General features: G+C 44.9%; 1 protein-coding gene across 6 annotated transcripts in view; it reads left to right on the forward strand.

Moving 5' to 3' along the window:
* The window catches only part of MKLN1 (muskelin 1), a 78,937-nt gene that overhangs the window by 48,059 nt on the left and 7,855 nt on the right, over window positions 1–23,023 (forward strand). For all 6 annotated transcript variants that reach the window (XM_040987475.1, XM_040987477.1, XM_040987480.1 and 3 more), the window contains 6 exons: window positions 4,016–4,237; window positions 7,880–8,009; window positions 15,240–15,387; window positions 16,185–16,299; window positions 19,212–19,351; window positions 20,080–20,182. In XM_040987475.1, the coding sequence (XP_040843409.1) occupies window positions 4,016–4,237; window positions 7,880–8,009; window positions 15,240–15,387; window positions 16,185–16,299; window positions 19,212–19,351; window positions 20,080–20,182 (858 nt within the window). The remainder of the gene's footprint in view (window positions 1–4,015; window positions 4,238–7,879; window positions 8,010–15,239; window positions 15,388–16,184; window positions 16,300–19,211; window positions 19,352–20,079; window positions 20,183–23,023) is intronic.

Below are 23,023 nucleotides of genomic sequence, written 5' to 3' on the forward strand. Positions count from 1 at the left end.
CTCAGAATGTAATTTTAATTTACGAAATTTTTAAAGACTAGTTAGGACAATATTAGAAAAAGCAAATTCATTTTTATGATAAATATCTAAATCATTACAGCTTGTCCTTCTTACACTATTTTTATTTGATCTGCATGGAAGAAATTTTAAGGCAATTCATAATGAATTTGAGAATTTAAAATCTAGAGCTTTTGTTTTAGTCAAAAAATTTTAATTTCTGTTGTTCATTTTAGTTATAATCAGTTCATCGTAAGCCGAGATAGTAGTAAGACTTGCAGGTTAAGCTCAAGCTCATCACCAGCTGCAGTCTTGTGGGACAGGAATATTGGAAGGTTGGTTTTGTTTTTTTTAACCGTGATGTGGGTGTAGCTTTCTTTTTTATTCCACACTGTCTTTGTCATAATGTCTTTGAATACCTACTGTGGATCAGTTCAGTGTAAGCCAAGCAGTCGTTGCCTTTAATACTGCCGGCACTTTACTCTGTTCAACCCATGTCCTTTTTTTTTACAGAAAAAGAGCTAAAAGATGTATTTTGATGAATACTGCCTTGTCTGGTACTTCAGAAGATAATGCCAGAATTATAGCAGTTTAACTTGGAATTCAGATCTCTGAAAGGCTTGACAGATTTTTATTTTTAAATAATCTACTTGTGATGTTTAGATTAGTGGAAAATGGTGAGGAAAAGATGAGTGTGTTGCTGGTAGGGAAGAGGCTGCGTGTTCTTGGCGTGCGTTCCATACTGAGCTGAGAGCTGTTCGCCTGCGCATTCCTGTGACAGGAACGTGCTGCTCATGCAGAAATGCAGCATCTGCAACATCTGCACGTGACGTTGCTAGGAGGTCATCGACGTCCTTGTCCCAAGGATGCTGGACTTCTGTGGAAGATACTGTTGTATTTATTTTTATAGGTTAACAGGAGAAAGAGGAGTGCAGGAGTCCAGTCCCCGGAGCACAGGCAGAGTGCCCGTGTTTGCTTCTTTCAGATAAGAGGACCTTCTGTGAAGTGCTGCTTGTCTTTCGGCTGGATCGGTGGTATTCAGGAACACTGATTTCGTTTTTAGCTCTGTGAACTGGAACAAGCAGCGTGATCTGCCTTTGGTTTGACTTCCATTTCGTTGCAGGAAAGGTGTAGTTAGAACCTTCTAAGAATGTTCATTGTGATGGATCTAATAGGTAATGCTTGTGTTGTTTTAGGTTATAGCTCCATGCTCAAATTGAAGTAAAACATTAAGAAAGCTAAAGGCATGAAGACATGTTTCAAAGTTTTCTGGCTACTTTGAATTTTAACATTTAAGATTGAAAGACTTTAATATACTGAGAACAAAATGGTAGCTTAGTTCTCAGAGTGTCTGTGTGATTGCTTTGTGTGATGTTTTCAGAAAGAATGGCAATCAAACAAAAGTTTTTGTAAAAATGTACACCAGCCACATTTTCAGCAAAATGAATACCAGACAAAATAAACAACTCCCAATTCTTTCTGAGTTTAGCCAGAAACAACTGAAACACTCAACATTTGTATTGAAGTCCACAGTAGTACAAAGCAAGAACTGATAATGTGTGGAGCTTGGCTGATGTGTGTCAGCTTGAAGTGCCCAGAAGGGACAGCACCGTTTTCTAGAAAATGAAGGAAGTACCATAACAGGGGGAGAGTGGCTCCTTTTCCAGGCCTGGAAGGAATTGGCAGAGCTCAGAGCTTCAGGAACTTCTAGCCAGAGTCGGTTCACAGGGGCACAAGATTGTTAACATCAGAACTTAACGCAAGAACATCCCTGTTTCATTAAAACTGCCGTAAGATTATCTTGTCCAGAGAAGTTCAACTAACTTACATATGGAAAACTAAAATGCTTTAGAGAGATATGCTAAGGAAAGTCAATAAAAAGAAAAATAATAGGACTTTTCCTTCATTAAAAAAAGCATGTGAAAATTATATTCCAGAATTCTAACAGGAATGAAATGATTTAATTACGCTTGAGACTCTGAAGAAAATATCGCAGTATCAGTTCAGGTGCGCAGACGGTGTGGCCCGGCGGTAGGAGCCCGTTAGCCCGGGCCTGATAGAACTCAGGGGGTGTGTCAGAAAAATGCCCTATGACTTTCAGAAGTAGTAAGGACCAGATAGCAGAGAGGTAAGAGATTTTTAACAAGGTTAGCCTGAAAATCATAGGATAGACGAACAAGACACAGCCAACATACATGGAATGGGAGACATTAAAGAAGAAAATCCAGTGTGTAAAATTAAAGCAAAGTTTTTTGAAGAAAGACTGTCCCACATGTTGAGTGTGCACATGACAGTCAGGGAGAATTAGCCCAGTCGTCTCTGAAGACGTCCATTACTGATGTCAGGTGTAAAACGTGAAGAGACGGGGTCGGTTGGCCAGTCTTCCGCCTGCAAGCACTGACACCCCATATGGGCCAATTTGTATACCACCTACCCGCTTCCCATCCAGCTCCCTGCTTGTGGCCTGGGAAAGCAGTGGAGGACGGCCCACAGCCTTGGGACCCTGTACACTGTGTGGGCTGCCTGGGGGAAGTTTTTGGCTCCTGGCTTTGGATCAGCTCTGCTCCAGCTGTTGTGGTCTCTTGGGCAGTGATCTTTCTGTCTCTCCTCTCTGTAAATCTGCATTTCCAATAAGGAATCTTAAAAAAAGGTAAAGAGACAACTTTTGAGCAACTAGACAAAAAACCACGTTGCCTATAAGACAGCTGAGCAGACGCTGACATCAGATTTCTGAATCTAGAAGGTTTTCAGGGAATGATGGCATGGACCAGGCGTTCTGTGTCTAGCGCAGTTGTCCTTGAAGTGTAAGCGCTTAGGAATTGGCTGGAAGAGGATGTGAGCCAGCCGGGAAATGGCAGGGAAAACGTAACTTGAAAATGGAAAAGCTCCGCTTATTGGTGTTCCGTGTGGTTGGTAATTTTCGTTGGCAGGATGAACATGTGCACCCACTGTCCTGCCCGCCAGCCTGTGAAAGACAAGACTCCGTTAGAATACATTAGCATTGAAATCAAACTGACCTAGCACGTGGGAATCCAGCCCGAAGAACACAGCCTAAAGGATTGCTGCAAAGTGTGGGAAACAAGTTTTTCTTCTTGTTACATCTAAGAAACTTTATTTATTTTCTATTTATTTAGATTTTAAAGACTAGGACAGAAAGATTTTCTGCCCGCTGTTTACTGCCCAGGGGGCTACAGCCAGTTCCAGAAGCTTCCTTTAGGTCTCCCATGTGAATGCACTTGGCCAACCTTCCAGTGCGTTTCGCAGACGCGTTTGAGAGCTGGATTGGAAGTGGGGCAACCAGATGTGATGCCAGCATCGCAGGTGGACATTTGGCCTGCTAGCCACAGTGCTGGCTGACCCACATGTTCTTTCAAATAGAAGTTGAGTCTTACTCTCTTAGCAAAAGGCTGTTTTCTCACGTTTGTATGGCAGTGTGTGATTTTAAATTGAAAGAATGAAAACCAAGGTTGGCTTTGAGCATGAATTGCCTATGTTAATTCAAAGAAAATTAGATTTATGTGTTGTCATTTTAAAAGAAAGTTAGTTCTTCAGACCGTAGAAATCACTCTAAAGACTGCTCCAGGTTTATTCTGTGACGTCCTCTGAGGACTGTGCAGCCTGTGTCAGCCCCCCTCCCGCTGTGCTGCTGTCACTGCGAGGCTTGCGTGGACTAGAGAAGGGAGCTCACAGGAGAATCCAGAGGACTGCTCGCCCATCAGGTGTCATCAGTGGTCCCTTTCAGGGGTCGGCACCACGCGTGTCTGCCATACGCCTTGGGAGACCTGAAAGCTCTTTAAGCACTTGGCGTCCCCGGGAAGGGGAGACCAGAAGGGCATTCAGAAATCCGCCCTCTGCGTGCTGGGTGCGGAGCCCTGGGAAAGGACCATCCTATGATAATGATTTGCAGTACTTTTAAGATTCTTTTTTTTTAAGCCTATAAAACTTGGCACTTTAATTTCATTTTAGAACCTGTGAGAGGAGCAAACTAAAGCTGTTCAATGTGTTGTCTCACGGGTAGATGTGCATGGACTCCGAAGAACACATGATCTACACTTTCGGTGGCAGAATCCTGACGTGTAACGGCAGCGTGGACGACAGCAGAGCCAGTGAGCCGCAGTTCAGCGGCTTGTTCGCTTTCAACTGCCAATGTCAAACCTGGAAACTTCTCCGAGAAGACTCCTGTAATGCTGGGCCCGAGGACATCCAGTCTCGGATAGGACACTGCATGCTGTTCCACGCAGTAAGAAGATTCTGTGCACTGAATTCTGTTACTTTTGTCATGTGTGTCTTTGTAAGAAAAGAAATGGTGAAATCAAGTTCCTTAAAGGTCAGAACTGTCCGTTAGAAATAAATATTTAATGTAGCAATGACAGAAGTTAAAACTTCCTTTTACAATGAGTGGTTAGTTAGGAGATTGTTCCCCTCGGCCCGATGCTCGCCCCGCGGGGCCCGGGCCGCTCAGCCTGTCTTCCGTGGCTCCGTGTGACCTGCCTCCGTCTGTGCCCTCTCCGCTTCTAACTCTGCCAGAATTAGGACTGTTTTTGTCTGTTCTTTTTTTCCTCTCTGCTGCTTTCTGTTAAGTACAAAGAAGTAAATATTAATTTTGCTAGAGTTAAGAATTAAAATCTGTTAGCAAAACCAACATGCAAACATTTCAAATGCTTTAGTGAAATATTGATCTTCACATGAATACAGTTTTTAAACAAATATTTTTAAACATACTCTTTACCCTTCATTTCTTTACCAATTTATTCTGTTTAGTTGTCTTAAGAGCAGGGAGAGAAAAGGATCTTCCATCTGTGTATTCATGCCCCCGGAGCCTGCACAAGCGGGCCGGGCCGGGCCGGCAGCAAGGCGCTCCTGCCGGCTCTCCCAGGAGGAGGTCGCCTGCTGTCTCCCAGCGACACTTACCCGACAGCCGAGGCTGAGGAGCGCAGACTTGAACCGAGCGCTCGGATACGTTGTGCCCAAGGCCTGTCTGTGACACGTTTGTTCTGTCTCAGAGAGAAACAGAAGCTCATGCAGTGACTGAGTGCTGTGTATTCACCCGTGGAAACAACTGCTGCCTGCTTTCACTCAGCATCCTTCATCACCGTGCTCTCTAAATTGAGTCTTACATTTTATTTTGCTGGTGCGTTTTAAAGCAGAGACCAGATACTGTGTGTCATTATAGGTACAAGTACTGTACTGTGTAGTTCTTAATAGATTAGGGCTTTAAAGACATAATTGCTAACCGGTCAACAAAATATACATTTTCTTAATTTCACTACATATTCAGTCTACATTTATGTTTTAAATAGTGTACTGAAAAATAGTTTCAATAGCTACTACTTTGAATTTAGAATCTGAAGGTCTGTGTATGCTGCTCGTGGCTGTTGGAGCTCTGAATTTGAGCCCCTAGCACTCCCTCTGTACCGTTCATTTCCCTGCATGAGCACAACTTAATTGCTTGCTTTTAAAACGTGAGCCATTTGTGTTCTGGAACCTTCTATACTTAGATTTTTAAAAGAAGGTTTGTTTATTTCTATTTGAAAGGTAGGGTTACAGTCAGAGAAGGAAAAGCCACTCCCAAGTGGCTGGCTAGAGCTGAACTGGTCCAAAGCCAGGAGCCAGGACCTTTTCCTAGGCCGTTAGCAGGGAGCTGGATGGGACGGCGAGCAGAGGCGATTCGAGCCCCGTGTGGGCGTGCTGCTGCAGGCACAGGTGTGGCGGCCCCGGTCTGAGTGTCGCACATCCATGGTGTTGGGGGACATATCCTCGGAGTTCACACTTTGTACAAGCTGATGCTTACATCTGGAGACTTGATTTTTAGATTCCCTTTTTTGGTGGGACTTGGGGTAAAGGTGGAAGAATACTTGATAGACAAATAGATTATAAGTACGAAGAGCTAGTTAATGTCTAGTTAGACTTGGTTATATTCCAGTGTTATCAGACTGATTTGATTAGTTATCCTATTTTCAGCTAACCTTTCACCAAGTAGCTTCAGTAAGCCTTGATATTCTTTGCCTAGATTTTGTTAGGTGAACAACTAAGGACTTTTGTAATATGATTTCTTCTGCATTTATTAAATGGATTCTACTATGAAAGAACTTATTAACTATTTGGTTACCCTGAACATAAAAGTACAGAATAGGCAGCATAAAGATTTGATTATTTTCCTTGATTTATTTTTGTATGAATGAGTTGAGACTCCATAGTTATCAATGAAGCTTGAAAGAGATCGTTATTAACTGATTGGATTCTCGTGTTTGGTTTTTTAGAGTTAAATGGTGCCATTATTCCTCGGTGTTCGGATTTCTCTCATATACTAAGCCATTAGACACCTTCCCCCACCATGTGTGTATCTTTTTTCTTTTTCTTTTAAGATTTATTTTATTTGAAAGGCAGAATTACACAGAAAGACAGACAAGTCTTCCATCTGCTGGCTCACTGCTCAAATGGCCAACACGGCCAAAGCTGAGCCAGTCCGAAGCTGAGAGCCAGGAGTCTCTTCTGCGTCCCCATGTGGTTGCAGGGTCCCAAGAACTTGGGCCGTCCTCGCTGATCTCCAGCCGTAAGCAGGGAGCTGGACTCCAAGTGGAGCAGCCGGACAGGAGCTAGCGCCGTCGGCTTCACAGGATGGAGAATTTGCATGTTGAGTCACGGCACCAGCCTCGTGTGTGTATCTTTTTTAAAGATTTATTTATTTTTATTGAAAAGTCAAATACACAGAGCAGGAAAGACGGAGAGGAAGATCTTCCATCCGATAGTTCACTCCCCAAGTGAGCGCAACGGCTGGAGCTGAGCCAGTCCGAAGCCAGGAGTCTGGAGCCTCTTCCAGGCCTCCCACGCCGGTGCAGGGTCCCAAGGCTTTGGGCCGTCCTCGACTGTTTTTCCAGACCACAAGTGGGGAGCTGGATGGGAAGTGGGGCTGCCGGGATTAGAACCAGCGCCCAAATGGGATCCCAGTGTGTTCAAGGCAAGGACTTTAGCCACTAGGCTACGCTATTGCGCCGGGCCTGTGTGTATCTTTTTTAATAAGACACAAAAATTAAGTCATATGTTCATATTGATAAATTCAATTCAGATTCCAAGATTTTTAAAAATCTAATGTCTGATTTTTGTCTTTGCAATAATAAAGGCAATATTCAAATCTTTGAGTGCTGTTTAAGAGTAGTTTCCGATTTATTTTCTGTTTAGAATTTAGTCTGCTATGAGTGGATAGAGTTTTTAGAAAGTTAATTTAAATTACTAGAAATGCTGCTTCTTCAAATGGTCATATTTTTATATACAGATTTTGTTTTCACATTTCAGGTGTTTTTGCTTTATTTGAAAACTTAATGCTTTTACGCTAAAAAAAAAAATGCGCGTGACTCCAAGTTAACCCTGCTCTGAAAGGCCTTGCCCCGCCCTGCCCTGGCCGAGGTAGCTGGCCAGCGGATGGGACTTTGGCCTTGTGCTTCCTGCTCACACACGCTCAGCATGGCCCTCTCAGGCTGGCTCCCGCAGCCTCTGTCTCCAGCAGAAGCAAACCTGTGCTTGGTGTTCTGCGCGGTGTGTAGTGAGGCTTCCTTCTCTTCCTTCCTCCACTTGTCCCTTGGTTGATGAACTCCATCATATCACTGCTTTTAGGGTGGACATGTCAGGGTTCGTAATGAGTTGGGATGCCAGCTTTCTGTGTTGGAACGTGTTGTTTGGTGCGCGATCTGGCTGCTGGGGGACGGGGCACCAGGAGTGATCCAACCAACCAAGCTTCTCTTTCTCTGTTTCTGTCTCTTTTAAATAAATTTAAAACAGTACTTTTTTAGGGAGTTAATTTTTTAAAAATTGTTTTGAATTCTTTTATCAAAGTGACAACTCCAGTTTTTTTTTGTTTGTTTTGTTTTGTTTTGTTTTTTTTCAGAAAAATCGTTGCTTGTACGTATTTGGTGGCCAGCGATCAAAGACTTACTTGAATGATTTCTTTAGCTATGACGTGGACTCTGATCATGTGGACATAATATCTGATGGAACCAAGAAGGATTCCGGCATGGGTAAGGGCGTTTCATTGATTTTCCACTCTCGTGTCTTAACTATTTTAAAGAGAAAGCCATATTCCACTTGTCTTCTTTTTAATTACTTTTAACCTCTTTTAAAATCATTTCTGTAGTGGATTAATTCTGAATAAAAGGAAGGAAACGGTCAGTTTTCTACTTAAAAAACATGAATTGTTATGACAGGTTTCTTCTGGTAATAAGAGTGTGTGAGCATCTAAAGCGGGGCCGTCCCCATGGGGGGACTTGGCAGAGCTGTTGTCGCGGAGGGCATGGCCCCCGCGGAGGGCGTGGTTCTGGCTGGCCTCCAGTGCCTTGCTAGGAGCAGAGGTCTTCCTGTGCTTGGTGACACCCAGTGATTGTACGTGCAGCGTTTCACAGATTGGTCCTTGTACTAATAGTCTCACTGTTGGCCAGTTTCTGCGTATTGACATGGCACAATTATTAATAGAACCCGATTACTCTCACGTGTCTCTATCATTTATAGCTTCACTCTACATGGCAGTTGTTTTGCCTACGAATACTGTAGGAAGAAAAATGGCTTTGATTAAGGACCAGTGATTTAAAAAACCTTATTTGGGGCCTGGCGCAGTGGCTAAAGTCTTCACCTTGAACGTGCCAGGATCCCATATGGGTGTCGGTTCTAATCCCGGCAGCTCCACTTCCTATCCAGCTCCCTGCTTGTGGCCTTGGAAAGCAGTTGAGGGCGGCCCAAAGCCTTGGGACCCTGCACCAGTGTAGGAGACCCGGAAGAAGTTCCAGGCTCCTGGCTTCGGATAGGTGCAGCACCAGCCATTGTGGTTATAAGGGGAGTGAATCATCAGACAGAAGGTCTTCTTCTCTGTCTCTCCTCCTCTCTGTATATCTGACTTTCCAATAAAAATAAATAAATCTTTAAAAAAAAAAAAAGAAAGAAAAGAAAGCAAATGGCTCCTGGTTCCTGGTCTAGCGCTGTCGGTTACAGTGTCTGGGGAGTGAACCTGCACGTGGACAGCTTCTCTCTCTCTCTTTCTGAAACTGTCTTTCAAATAAATAAAATACATCTTTAAAAACAAAAGAGCTATTCTGACTTTGTGTTAAATGACCAGGAGAAGGATGGCCGTAATTCCCCTGCAGTCCGATGTTGCCATCCTTGGGAAAGGCAGTGGGCATGATTGCATGTGGGCGGTGCCACAGTGTAAACGCACGCGCAGTGCTTGGCGGTGGAGCACGGCCGCCACGAAGGTTCAGCGTGCTCACAGCACAGCTTGCTGATGGAGCACGGGGGCTTGGCTGCTCGGGGCCAGAGTGTCTTCAAGAGAGTATATTAGTCAGCTTTACAAAGTAAGAAAAATGACAAATCAATGAAGTATACTTAATGTACTGTAAGATAACAGAGCTGGGATTTCAATGTTTGAGTGTAAAGAAAGATTTGTTTTTGTTATACCAAGCAACTTCTAGACTAACAGAAAGAAACATGACAGTGATAATGGCAGAAATCTAGTAGAAAAATTCAGTGTAATAAGTCAGCTTTAATGGGCCTGATGCATTAGCGTAGTGGTTAAAGTCTTCGCCTTGAACGCATTGGGATCCCATATGGTCTCCAGTTCTAATCCCAGCGGCCCCACTTCCCATCGAGCTCCCTGCTTGTGGCCTGGGAAAGCAGTCGAGGACAGCCCAAATTCTTGGGACTCTGCACCTGTGCGGGAAACCCAGAGGAGCTCCTGGCTTCGGATTGACTCAGCTTTGGTATTGTGGCCACTTGGGGAGTAAATCATCAGACGGAAGATCTTCCTCTCTGTCTCTCCTGCTCTCTGTATATTCGCCTTTCCAATAAAAATAAATAAATCTTTAAAAAAATAAGTTGGCTTTAATGATTATTATTTGAAATTTTTTTAATATTATAATTTTTAATTATAGAATTTGCAAAATTGATTGTTACAATGCCATAGTCATGTTCATGGCTAATTTTGGGGCAAGGAGGCTGTGGTAATTGTTCTTTTTGCTCAGTTTTTTTTTTGTGTGAATATGGAAGGGATTATATGAATATTGTAGAGAATTTTAAAAAACAAAATGGCCCACAAAGCAGTGCTGTGAGCCACCCAGAAAGAAGGTGCACAGATTAATGGCTTTGGTTTTTTGAGAGTTATTTGTATGAAATTCAGCAGTTTTATCTTCTGTTTTAATTTAAAACCCACAACATAAATTTTATCGTTGTGGTGCCACACTGTCATGAACCATGGGTTTGAGCGGGAAGGACAGAGGATCCTTTCCCTAATTCAGGCTCTAGTGGACGTCCAGGTCAGGCTTACCACTGCTGTCTTACATCGTTCAAGCTGTAGTTGTGCTCAGTCTTTTTTCTTTTTTTTTTAGATTTATTTATTTTTGTTGGAAAGGCAGATTTATAGAAAGAAAGACAGAGGAAGATCTTCTGTCTGATGATTCACTCCCCAAAATGGCTGCAGTACTCCGTCATATCACCAGCAGTACTCCGTCATATCACCAGCAGTACCCTGTCATATCAGCAGCAGTACCCTGTCATATCACCAGCAGTACCCTGGCATATCACCAGCAGTACCCTGTCATCACCAGCAGTACCCTGTCATATCAGCAGCAGTACCCTGTTATATCACCAGCAGTACCCTGTTATATCACCAGCAGTACTCCGTCATATCACCAGCAGTACTCTGTCATATCACCAGCAGTACCCTGGCATATCACCAGCAGTACTCTGTCATATCACCAGCAGTACTCTGTCATCACCAGCAGTACCCTGTCATATCAGCAGCAGTACCCTGTCATATCACCAGCAGTACTCCGTCATATCACCAGCAGTACCCTGTCATCACCAGCAGTACCCTGTCATCACCAGCAGTACCCTGTCATATCACCAGCAGTACCCTGTCATATCACCAGCAATACTCTCTGTCCCAAACCATTTGATTCTTGGAAAGTTTACACTGCACATTTACATGTGTAGTCATAGATCTGAATTTGCATGTTGAAGCTAAGCTCCTCCCGTGTCCTGTGGTGCAGACACTAGGGACTGTCAGGCCCTCTCCTCGTCTTAGTGTAAAGGTTCTTTGCAGATCAACCTCTTATTAAAGGTTCACTAAATGGAAGGAGTGGGCCCCACAACATTATGACCATAATTCGGGATGTCATTTATCTCCTTCTGTTATGACACATTTATGCTCAGCCTTGTCTGGGATCTGGGAAGTGTTTCCAGGAGCCAAGGGCCCTTAGCAAAGCAGCTGTCACTGGACTTGCTGAAGGCCAGATGGCCACCATCCAAGTTCGCAGAAGTACAGTGTGAAAGACCCACCAGAGGGGGTCCTAGGGACCAAGCAGAGAACCGCACCTGGCCGGAGCACGTACCTGTCGGCCTCAGCTTCAGTCTATGCTAACGTTTGTTGCAACCCCTGCTGGGAGTCCTGAAGCCGGGCTGCAGCTGCCACGCTGCTTGCTGTGTGGTTTCAGATACCTTCCTGCTCCCGCTGCCTCCAGTGTCAGCGGCTGGCTTGCTGCGCCTTGGGTGAGGACCCCGATCTGGGGGCTCTGCAGCAGCATTGCCACTTGTATTCCTTTATTTACTCTTGGTGTGGTCCTAGATTCTTTTTATTTCTCAAAATTTTGAAGGTCTTTATTATATTCTAGCATTCATTGTTACTGATTTAAGGTCTAATGTCAACTTAATTTTCATTCCCTTGTGCACTACTCACGGCTTCTTGTTGTTTAACCATCTTGGGTCCCCTGGACGCATTCTTTTGTTATCCAAATCTTGAACCCTGTCCGTGATGCCAAATCTAAATGGAGCGGACAAGGTTTGGGGTTGGAGGAGAGAACGTTTAGTCGTTTGGCAGATAGAGGGTGATAGAACCAGGGTGTGCAGGCTGCTGTGCTGAGTGAGCATCTTCAGGGGCTTATGAAGGGACCACAGAGAAAGCGGTGCCGCCTGATGGAAAGACTATGTCCTGGGAAAGCAGGGGCCAAAGCCTTGGGACCCTGCACCCACACCGGAGACCAGGAGGAAGTTCCTGACTCCTGGCTTTGGCTTGGCTCAGCACCGGCCGTTGCACTCACTTAGGGAGTGAATCATTGGACAGAAGTTCTTCCTGTCTCTCCTCTCTGTATATCTGACTTTGCAATAAAAATAAATGTCTTTTTTTTAAAGATTAGGCTAAAATGTATGCATATATACAAGTGTATTGTGTATGTATGCATAGAAACGATTGTTTTGTGTGTATACACATACTTTTATAATACATATTCTACCAAATGCATTCTGATAACTTTTTAAATATTTCGGATGTATGGAATAGGGTGTAAAAGAAACAAATTTAAAATAAACAAGGAAAAAAATAATTACTGGATTGCTTGACCTCTAAAAGTAGAAAAACAAAAATCAAGATGAGTATTGACTAGCACCACCTGCCATGATGTTCCAGATTGGTTTTAAAATTTTTCTTCAGTTTGATACTTAGCTTTTCAGCATGTTTTTATTTCTTCATAAGTAAAACAATTATTTTTAAACAATAATTTAATTTATCTTAGTTCATGACATATTGTGAAGTAACTTGAGTTGATGAGATATACTTTCAAAATTTAAAATTCTAGCCATTCTAAATAACAATGATAAAAAAATGATTTATGGGCCCAACATAATGGTTTATTGGCTAAATCTATGCCTTGCAAGCCGCAGGATCCTTTATGGGTGCTGGTTTGTATCCCAGCGGCTCCTCTTCCCATCCACCTCCCTGCTTGTGGCCTGGGAAAGCCTGGGAATCCTGTATGGGACACCAGGAAGAACTTCCGACTCCCGCCTTCTGACTTTTGATTGGCTCAGCTCCGGCTGTTGGCCGCTGGAGGAGTGCAGCACCGGGCAATCCTCCCTCCCTTTATCTCCTCCTTTCCCTATATCTGTCTTTCCAATAAAATAAATAAATCTTTAAAATAATAATTTATATTATCATATCAATATTTTACAAATGGCTTTAATGTAGAGTGGCATTACTGATTTAATGGATTACTTAGGATAATGAAACATTTACTCTGGGGCATTCAGGTTATTCAGGAAAATGGAATGTCATCTTTTTCTATTTTGAAAAGTATGGCTTATCATAGATTTTTTTTTTAAGTTTTGCTTTTTATTATCATTTTATGATACAGTTCCATAGATCATGAGATTTCCCTTATTCCCTTCCCACTTCCCTTCCCAGTGAGTTTCCCTGTATCATTACTATAGTATAGTTGTCATACACAATCATATGTCCATCATTGTGGGCATGGACAGTGGCAGAGTCCAGCATCCTATTGTCAAGATACAGTAAAAAATTTCATTGGGAATCCATCTTTGTCTGGAAGTAGAGATGCATACTGCATTGTATCCTCACATCTAGATGAGATAGTCTCCATTTCACAGTTACTGAACATCCCCTTAAATGAAAAGCCACAAAACAAAATCAACAACAGGAAGAAAAATAGAAATTTACAAAGCCATAAAGTTAAATAACATGCTACTAGATATACAGTAACTGTAATGGAGACTATCATATCTCCTTAAATGAAAAGCCACAAAACAAAATCAACAACAGGAAGAAACAAAAGAAATTAACAACACCATGAAGTTAAATAACATGCTACTGAATGACTAATGTGTCGCTGAAGAAATGAAAAAAGGTCAAGAACCTTCTTGAAGAAAATGTTACTGTATTATCTATGAGTCATTGAAGAATTTAATCATGAGAAAGTATTTTGAAGAGAGGAAACTAATAAAAAAAAAGTAAAAATCCGTGAGATATAGTTTTTGTTGGTGAGATACTGTGGTACATCTACTCCATGGAATACTGTTCAGCTATTAAGAATGAAATGCTATTTACAACTAGGTGGTCCCAACTAGAGACCATTATGCTCAGTGAAATGAGTCAGCCACAAAAGAACAAATACCATATGTTCTCTCTTATCTAAGCAAACCAGCATGGAAAGTGTAACTTCAATAATCCAATCCATACTGTTTTGTGTTTGTTTGTTTGTATCCCATGTGTTTTGATGTTTTTTATTTCAGTTTTGTTTATTCCAAATAATTTTTCTCTTGTTGAATTCATCACTGGCTCACGGGTTACACAGTGCCATCATTTTTCCCAAGAGACTTTTGTGTTTCCTTTTTGTCACTCATGTGTTGGTTGCTCAGTGGCGTGTTTTCATGGTGCTGTAATTTGTTGTTGTTGTTGTGGCTGTTCTCATACCAGTTGTTGACCTTGTTTCATGGCTTCTCAATTATGGAAGCGTGTAATGATGGAGTACTGGGGTCTGTCACATACAGATGTGGGGGTATAATGGAACGTGCATCCCTGCTTCCAGATGAAAGATGGATTCCCAGTGAAACTGTTGGACGTGTGTAGACAATGGGATGCTGGACTGTCTGACATTGTCTGTACCAACAGTGTCGGGGTACATTTAAATAAGAGACTGATAGAATTATGATTCCTTATGAACGACTATACACCATTGTGATAAAATGGAAAAAATCTGTCAGGGTGTGGGAGTTTTGAGGGGGAATCCCAGCCTTTATGAAATTGTACCATATAATTCAAAATTCAAAATAAAGATATTATTTAAAAAAGATCAGCACACCAACAACCTAGTTATCATAGATTTTTAAGTGATTTTTGATGTATCAGCAAACCTGTGTTCCACTTTTTTGGCAAAATTTTGTTTTTTCAATTTGAAAATTGAATATTTTAATATTAAATTAGGGCTGGCCTAGATAATAAGTCAGTTGAAGCTTTACACTTTCTGCCTTGTTCCTACTCCTGCCTCACAAAAATGGTTTTGTTGTGTTTTACTCTTTCTTGTGGTTTATGTTAATTTTTTTCAAAAAGAAGTTGTGAGTAAAATAAATTTTAAAAAAAGTGATGTTCAGTTCATGGATTCTGTCTGAAGTTGAGAGAGTTGTATTTTTTTGAGATTGTACTATCACGTTAATGTGTGGATTTTAAGAATAATCCGATTTTAATATCCACACGTGATATTTTAGGCACTTGCAACAAAATGGTGGCCAAGCGACTCTGCCCCTGCGGAGCTGGCGTTGTCGGGCAGGAAGGGGGGAGGCTGGACTCTTGCTCGTGTTTGGCACACTTGTGCAGAGTTGGAAGCCAAGTGCTGAGTGTGAGCACAGAGAACGTGACGCGCATGTGCTGTTCGCAAGAGTTGGTTCTAACTTGCTGTCTCGTGTTTCTCCTTGGCTTTTAGTTCCCATGACAGGGTTCACACAGAGGGCAACAATTGATCCAGAACTGAATGAAATACACGTCCTGTCGGGGCTGAGCAAAGACAAAGAGAAGAGGGAAGAGAACGTGAGGAATTCCTTCTGGATTTATGACATTGTGAGGAACGGCTGGTGAGCATCCTCGTCTGTCTCAGTGTGACGTCATTGGAGATTGTTGGTCTTCTTAAAAGATAAATGAGGCTGTTGACTTATGACATTATACACTTAGGGGTCGGCACTGGAAAAGAAACATTAATGCCTGTATGCGGCATGACCGTCATTACCTGAATTTTTCCTTTGAGTTTTTCAGTTAGTTAATGTTTCTGGTTTGGAAGTGGAGAAAATTGTCTTTCAGTCTGGGTTCTTCTATCATGTGTGAGCCTAAGAACAGTGTCATTAAGTGTCCTCAGGTTTGTGTGTGATAAAACGCAGAGGTTTGACTGAAGCCTGGGAGATGTACTGTTCCCTATGACCTCGCGAAGCTAGAGCTGCGCGCTTGACGTTGAGAAGCACTGGCCCCGAGTCGCCAGCTCTGGGCGTCCGTGTGCTGCAGAGACACTGCGAAGGGCGTTACTCAGTCATGGAGAGCGACCCTCCACAACTGAGGACTTGGTATTTTTAGACACTGTCAGAATGAGATGAATCTGCTGAGTCTCTTCTGAGTCGGCCGGTGGCATCTCCTTTAACCTTGAGTCTGAACCCTGTTGAGTGCTGCTTGCCGCGTGTCACCAGCTGGATCGGGCTGTGCACATTGGGAGGAAGCGCGGAACTCAGCTGTGACCATTTGGGTTGTTCCGGGAGGTGACTGGTGTGGCCCTGATGGCTGCTTTCTAGTAGCGATGCAGTGTGCTATGGACTGCCTTGCTGCGCTTGGGTTGACATTGTGACTAGTTTTCTGGGATGGAATTCTGAAACTCAGTGTCTTGCAGGTCTTGTGTATATAAGAATGATCAAGCTGCAAAGGAAAATCCAAGTAAAAGTCTTCAGGAGGAAGAGCCATGTCCGAGATTCGCTCATCAGCTTGTGTACGATGAGCTACACAAGGTATTGTCGTTGCACTGACTGGAGCTTCCCGTGGCACGCAGTCTGAAAGGGTCCACGTGTGTGGGATTGTTTTCATGTAGGTTTGAATGAAGAGCTGGTAGTCAGTAAGACTTCTCCATTAAAATTCCTTTAAAAGATTAGTGTTTTTGCATAGATAATTATTGACATTTTTTTTCAAAATCAAAAACAGTGGCCACTGCTTCGGTTGATCAGTGCATGTAACATAACCTGTTGCTTCTATAGTGTATAAGCAGAAGTTGCATAAGTGCAATTTGTTGTTGCAGTTGTACTTTTAAGATTGATTTCTTTGAAAGCCACAGTTGGGGGAGGAAAGAGATCTTCTCTCCGCTGTTTAGTTCCGCAGTGGCCACCGCCGGCCTGGTCTGGAACCAGGACTTTCTGCCAGGTCTCCGTGGGCGCAGGGCCCAAGCCCTTGGGGCGTCCTGTGCTGTTTAGCAGGCGTATTAGCAGGGGGCTGGATCACGAGTGGAGCTGGGGCTTGCCCTGGCACCCATGTAAGACTTTGGCCGAGTGGCTGTGCCACAGCGTGGGAAAGTACAGCTTGCCACAGCTCTAAAAGTACATTTTTTTTATTTTTAGTTTATTTATTGACTTGAAAAGGCAGAGCTACAAAGAGAAAGAATGGGAAGGGAAATGAGAGATCTTGCTTCCATCTGCTGGCTCACTCCCCAAATGGCTACAACAGCCAAAAGCTTGGAGCTAGGAGCTTCTTCCAGGTCTCCCGCATGGGTGCAGGGGCCCAAGCACTTAGACCATCCTCCACTGCTTTCCCAGGGTTTATTAGCAGGGAGCTGGGTTGTTCTTGGGCCAGCCAGGCTCAAACCAGCCCCCATGAGGGCTGCTGGTGCTGCAGGTGGGACCTTACCCTCTGCACCAGAGCACTGGCCCCGCCAGCACCACGCGTGGACACGCAGACGCTGCAGAGCGTGGCCTGTGGCTTCCGTAGCATGCCGCTGCGACTGTCTCCTGGCATAATAAGGACCAAGTATAGCACTTTCTGGTTTTGCATTTTTGAAAGTCTTTTTTTAGTCTTTATTTTTTATTTTAAGGATTTGTTTGGAGTTCTTTTAGCTGACAGGGGCCGCAGACGGAAGGAGAAGCAGAGGTCTGCTGTCTACTGGCCGCAGCCCGATGGCCAAGGTCTGCTCTGTGCTGACCCCGCCATCCAAGAACTGTGTCCCGGTCTGCCACGTGGGAGCAGGCCCAGTATTTTTGCTGCCTTCCCCAATGGTTAGCAGGCGATTGTACCAGTGGCAGAGTGACAGGGACTGGAGCTCGCCTTGGATGTGGGTGCTGACGTCAGAAACGGTGGTTCCAGCATGGCGCTGCAGCACAGCGTCCTGCCTCTTCCTGCCTGTCTCCCTCCGTCTGACGAGAGGAAGTGATGGCGTTCCGGAGTGGTTTCTGGGAACTATTTCTCAGGAGACACTTGCTTTTTAGATCCATATTATAAATTCTTGACATTCTGATTCTTTTGAACTCACACACGATGTTGTTAAGTTCTGTGCTAGATAGTTTGCAATCTCAGTATTAAAAGAAACAATGGGGCCCCCAGCATGGAAGCCTGGCAGCAAAAGTCCTCATTTGGAACACGCCAGGATCCCATATTGGCGCCGGTTCCTATCCCAGCTGCTCCTTTTCCCATCCAGCTCCCTGCCTGTGGCCTGGGAAAGCAGTCGAGGACGGCCCAAAGCTTTAGGATCCTGCACCCGTGTGGGAGACCCGGAAGAAGCTCCTGGCTCCTGGTTTCGAATCAGCTCAGCTCCAGCTGTTGCGATATATCTGACTTTACAATAAATATATATATACATATGTATTTGTATCAAATCAAACCGTGGAAGTGAATAAAAGCCCTTTCTCTTAGAGCAACCCAACTCACAGAGTTAAAGAATTTCCAAAGTTAGGATAGAATTAATATTTTTATTGAAATTTTAAGAACTGTCCTTACTCTGCGTAAGGACGGAATGACATTAAGGTTCTAACGTAATGGTATAACTGCTCTGGCTGCTCTTCTCCATTTTCTCACATTCATCTATGGAATAGTAACTTTAAAATCATTTCACAAAGTATTCCTGTGCATTCAAATCTGGCATTTAGGCTAAAGCAGAAATGAAAATGTAAAAATAAGTTCTCCAGTTTGCTGTTGACTCAGTGATTCAGTCAAACATGTGTCAGTTTTGGGTTTTGTTTTAAGATTTTATTTGTGACTGATCGACATTTGATTAGCTTGGCGATCCTCATTGTCTGATCGTAAGCCAAGTCTGCCTCAGTTAGCGTCGTCCTGGCCCTGCTTCTGCTGTCCATCTGCCACTGTCCTTGTCCTTGTACTGATGGGATTGATTCTAGCATAAAAGGAAGTTACAACAGTACTTTAAAGCAAAATGGAAACTTGGGAAAAATCAATGGGCCTAGTGCTGTAGTCTAGTGGCTAAAACCGCTTCTTGCAACCACCGGGATCCTAAATGGGTGCTAATTCATGTCTTGGTAGCCCCACTTTCCATCCAGCTCCCTGCTTGTGGCCTGGGAAAGCAGCAGAGGACGGCCCAAAGCCGTGAGGCCCTGTCTGTACCCGCATGGGAGATCCAGAAGCGGCTCCTGGCTCCTGGCTTTAGACAGCCAACTCCAGCCATTGCGACCTCTCAGGGTGTGAATCAGCAGATGGAAGATCTTCCTCTCTGTCTCCTTCTCTCTGTAAATCTGACTCTCCAATAAAAAATAAATAAATCCTTGAAAGAAAAAAGGAAAATCAAGAGAAGCCTTTAGGGAAATGCAGTCGTGTCTTTTTCCTTTTGAACATGAGTGTCTGGCAGAGTGACCTGTACCCACTGCTTCCCGGCAGCGCTCACTCGGCTTCCGTGGCTTCACAATCTGCTTTGTTTTATTCATTGTAGGTTCATTATTTATTTGGTGGGAATCCAGGAAAATCTTGCTCTCCAAAGATGAGATTAGATGACTTCTGGTCGCTGAAGCTGTGTAGGCCTTCGAAAGATTACTTGCTGAGACATTGCAAGTTCCTCATTAGAAAACACAGGTAAAAATCACGCGTGGCGCTGAAGTCAAGGTCAGCCGTTACTCGTCTCCCTTGTCCGCCTGAGCTTTCTCTGCAGGGGCAAGTGCTTGAGCTCTGTCTGTTTAGGGTGGGGCATTGGGCATTTTTGCAGTTCCGTTACAGGAAATATTTACCTCATTCACTGTGTTTGTAGTCAGAAGAATGGTGGGCGTGCTCGTCCCTCTCCTGGTGCCACGGCTGCCCAAGGCCACCTGGCAGTGCACGGCCTGCTCTGTCGATACCATCTACATGGCAGTACTTTTTTTTTAAGATTTTGCTTATTTTTATTGGGAAGGCAGGTATACAGAGAGAAGGAGACACAGAAAGATCTTCCATCTCCTGGTTCACTGCCAGAGCTGAGCTGATCCAAAGCCAGGAGCCAGGAATCAGGAGTCTCCTCTGGGTCTCCCATGTGGGTGCAGGGTCCCAAGGCTTTGGGTCGTCCTCGACTGCTTTCCCAGGCCACAAGCAGGGAGCTGGATGGGAAGTGGAGCAACTGGGATAGGAACCAGCACCCATATGGGATCCCAGCATGCGTGAGGAGAGGATTTAGCCACTAGGCTATTGCGCCAGGCCTCACATGGTAGTAGTCCCACTGTAGATTTTGTTAGAACAGAAAGCCGCCTCATGTGGAGTATATTCCATTCCAGCTGTCATAGACGTTCCTCGTGGGTTCTGATAACTCGAAACTTCTTCTTTCCATTTTTTAGATTTGAAGAAAAGGCTCAGCTGGACCCCCTGAGTGCGTTGAAATACTTACAGAACGACCTCTATGTGACTGTGGATCACTCAGACCCTGAGGAGACCAAAGAGGTAAAGGAAGGTGGTATACGGAAATGGGCTTTTCCAGACAAAATCGAATGTGTCTGGTGATTTGCTTGAGTGTTTTAAGAAAAATAGAGCATCATGCCATAACCAGTCCCACACGAAGTCTGACGCAACAGGCGCACATTTTGAAATGATCGCACGTGACTCACAGCAGATCAGACAGATCAGACGGTGTCTGAGATGTGGTCACCCTCACCTTGACCGTGGGGTGCCGATGAGTCCCTGCGGCTGTGTCCCTCGGGCCTCTCCGTGCTGACCGTGGGTCCTGGCGCAAGAGCAGACACCGGGCGGCACTGCACAGCACGGCACTCCACAGCGCGGCTTCCAAGCAGTGAGAGATCGCTTTCAGGTTAACTGGACTTTTAACAATGGACTGTTTCTTTTCAAGATTTGTTTATTTTTCTTGGAAAGGTAGATTTCAGAGAAAAGGAAATACGGAAAGATCTTCTGTCCGCTTGTTCACTCCCCAAGTGCCCATAATGGCTGGAGCTTCGCTGAGCCAAAGCCAGGAACCAGGAGCTTTTGGGGGGTCTCCCACATGGATGCAGGGCCCTAAGTGTTTGGGCTATCTTCCACTACTTTCCCAGGCCACTGGCAGGAAGCTGGGTGAAGTGGGGCAGCCAGGACACGCATCGTCACCCGCATGGGACGCTGGCACTGCAGGCCGAGGGTTAGTGAGCATGCCGTGGTGCTGATTCCAAATGAAAACACGTCTAGTCAAACCTGTGTGCTCCTGTGCGTGGGAATACAACTCCATCGCTCTGAGCAGAGCGGCTCAAGGAGGGCAGAGCACAACCGTCCACAGCTGACCGAGTCAGCCACCACCCGCCTGTGCTTGCCCGGAGTCCCTGCTCTCCGCCGGGAGCCGGCCCCCACTCTGACACGCACTGCACAGCCGGGCCAGGCAGGCATGGCAGGCTTTCCCAGAACAGCCCGCAGCACCTGACACACGGCCCTTCAAGTCCCAGTCCCTCCTGTCGGAGGGTCTTCGGGAAAAAGCAGCTTTGTGGGTCATAGCTCCTGAGTAGTGTGAGTTTTCTTTGCAGTGTCCACTTTATACCTTTTAAATTAGAATGTCGCTTTCATCCGTCCGTGGTGAGTGACCGAGGCGGAGCCGAGCCTTGTTAGGGAACCCGCTGGAGCACGTTGCCCCTGGGCAGAGACCTCAGGAAATCCTGTCCGTGACAGGCAGGGCAGCGCTGGCCTGCAGTTACCCAAAACTTTGTGATGGGTACTGCTTTCTTCCAGCAGGCCCTGAGTGCCACCAGCTGCTTTTCTGAGTGCTGTAACGCTTGCCTTGGTGCAGGGCAGGCAGGGCAGTTGTGTCCAGCTGGCACGGCTTCTCCTGGGCAGGAGCAGCAAGGTCCTGGGTTAGGTGTAGCGGCAGTGCTTAAGCTGCACACCCCGTGCTGTCAGGTCTTGACCCTGCCCCCAGTTCTGTGGTCCTGCAAGGAGCAGGGGGTGGGGAACGACTCAGCCTGCCACTCGAGCAGAGACCAGCTTCTGGTGGTGGGCCCTGGCATCACCCTGGCCTGGGGCCGTGCTGTAAGCGTTTGGGAAGTGAGCAGCAGGTGGGAGACCTCTGTTTCTCTCACTTTGCCTTTCAAATATCTCTAATCTTTTACAAAATCACTTCAGAGTCTCATGCAGAGGAAGGTACAGTCTGCCTCTGTTTTAATTAGAGAACTGTTAAAAACAGACTGAAAAGGAATAAGGATGAAGGCTGAGAGACTTGACAGAGACTGCAGAAATCTGAGTGAAGAATCGTGTGTCCAGGACCGGAGCCAGAGCGGTGGAATGCTGAGAGGCCAGCAGACGCTGGAGCCAGAGCGGTGGAATGCTGAGAGGCCGGCAGACGCTGGAGCCAGAGCGGTGGAATGCTGAGAGGCCGGCAGACGCTGGAGCCAGAGCGGTGCGGTTCTGGGAGAAGTTAGTGTGGACTGTGAACGACAGGAACTGAAGCTTTGGGGCCCAGAAACTGGAACGGTGGAGCCACTCTCAGCTGAGACCAACAGTTTGTGGCAGGGATCAGTTTAACCTTGTACGTGTTTGGTTTAAGATGTCTGAGGTTTTGAGGAAACAGTCCGAAATTTAGGGAAAAGGTCTAATAACACTTGGTGTCTGGCAAAGCAATAGGCCATGCATATCAGTGCAAGAAAAGTAACACTGGTTATTTCCTCATTCTTTTATAAAGTAAAATTATTTAGTTCCTTTATTCATTTGAAAGACACAGCACCTGGCCCGCAGTGATAAGCCTAGTGGCTAAATCCTTGCCTTGCATCTGCTGGGATCCCGTATGGGCACTGGTTCATATTTCAGCTGCTCCACTTCAATTCAGCTCCCTGCTTGTGGCCTGGGAAGGCTGTAGAGGACTGCCCAAAGCCTTAGGACCCTGCAGCCATGAGGGAGATCAGGAAGAAACTCCTGACTTCTAGCTTTGGACCAGCTCCTGTAGTACCGACATCCCGTGTGGGCACAGGTTCGTGTCCTGACTGCTCTACTTCTCATCCAGCTCCCTGCTGTGCCCTGGAAAACAATGAAAGATAGCTCAAGTCCTCGGCCTCCAGCACTCATGGGGGACCCAGAAGGGAAACAAGGAGACTCTCCTGTCTGTAACTGTCTTTGAAATAAAAATGTATCTTTTAAAAATGCTGTGTAATTGTATAATCACAGGAATGGTTTATATGCATCTTTTTTCTCAGTTTGACTTGTGTAACAGAGACATCACATGTTTTACAACAGCATAGATTTCAGTTTGGAATGAAAATGTACTATGCTAAAGTTAATGTGTCCGGAATTTGAAGTCTAGCAGTGTGTGCTAAATTT

Source organism: Ochotona curzoniae, unplaced genomic scaffold (assembly GCF_017591425.1).
Source record: "Ochotona curzoniae isolate NIBS_2020 unplaced genomic scaffold, NIBS_Ocur_1.0 contig_4692, whole genome shotgun sequence".
In the NCBI taxonomy this organism is placed as follows: domain Eukaryota; kingdom Metazoa; phylum Chordata; class Mammalia; order Lagomorpha; family Ochotonidae; genus Ochotona; species Ochotona curzoniae.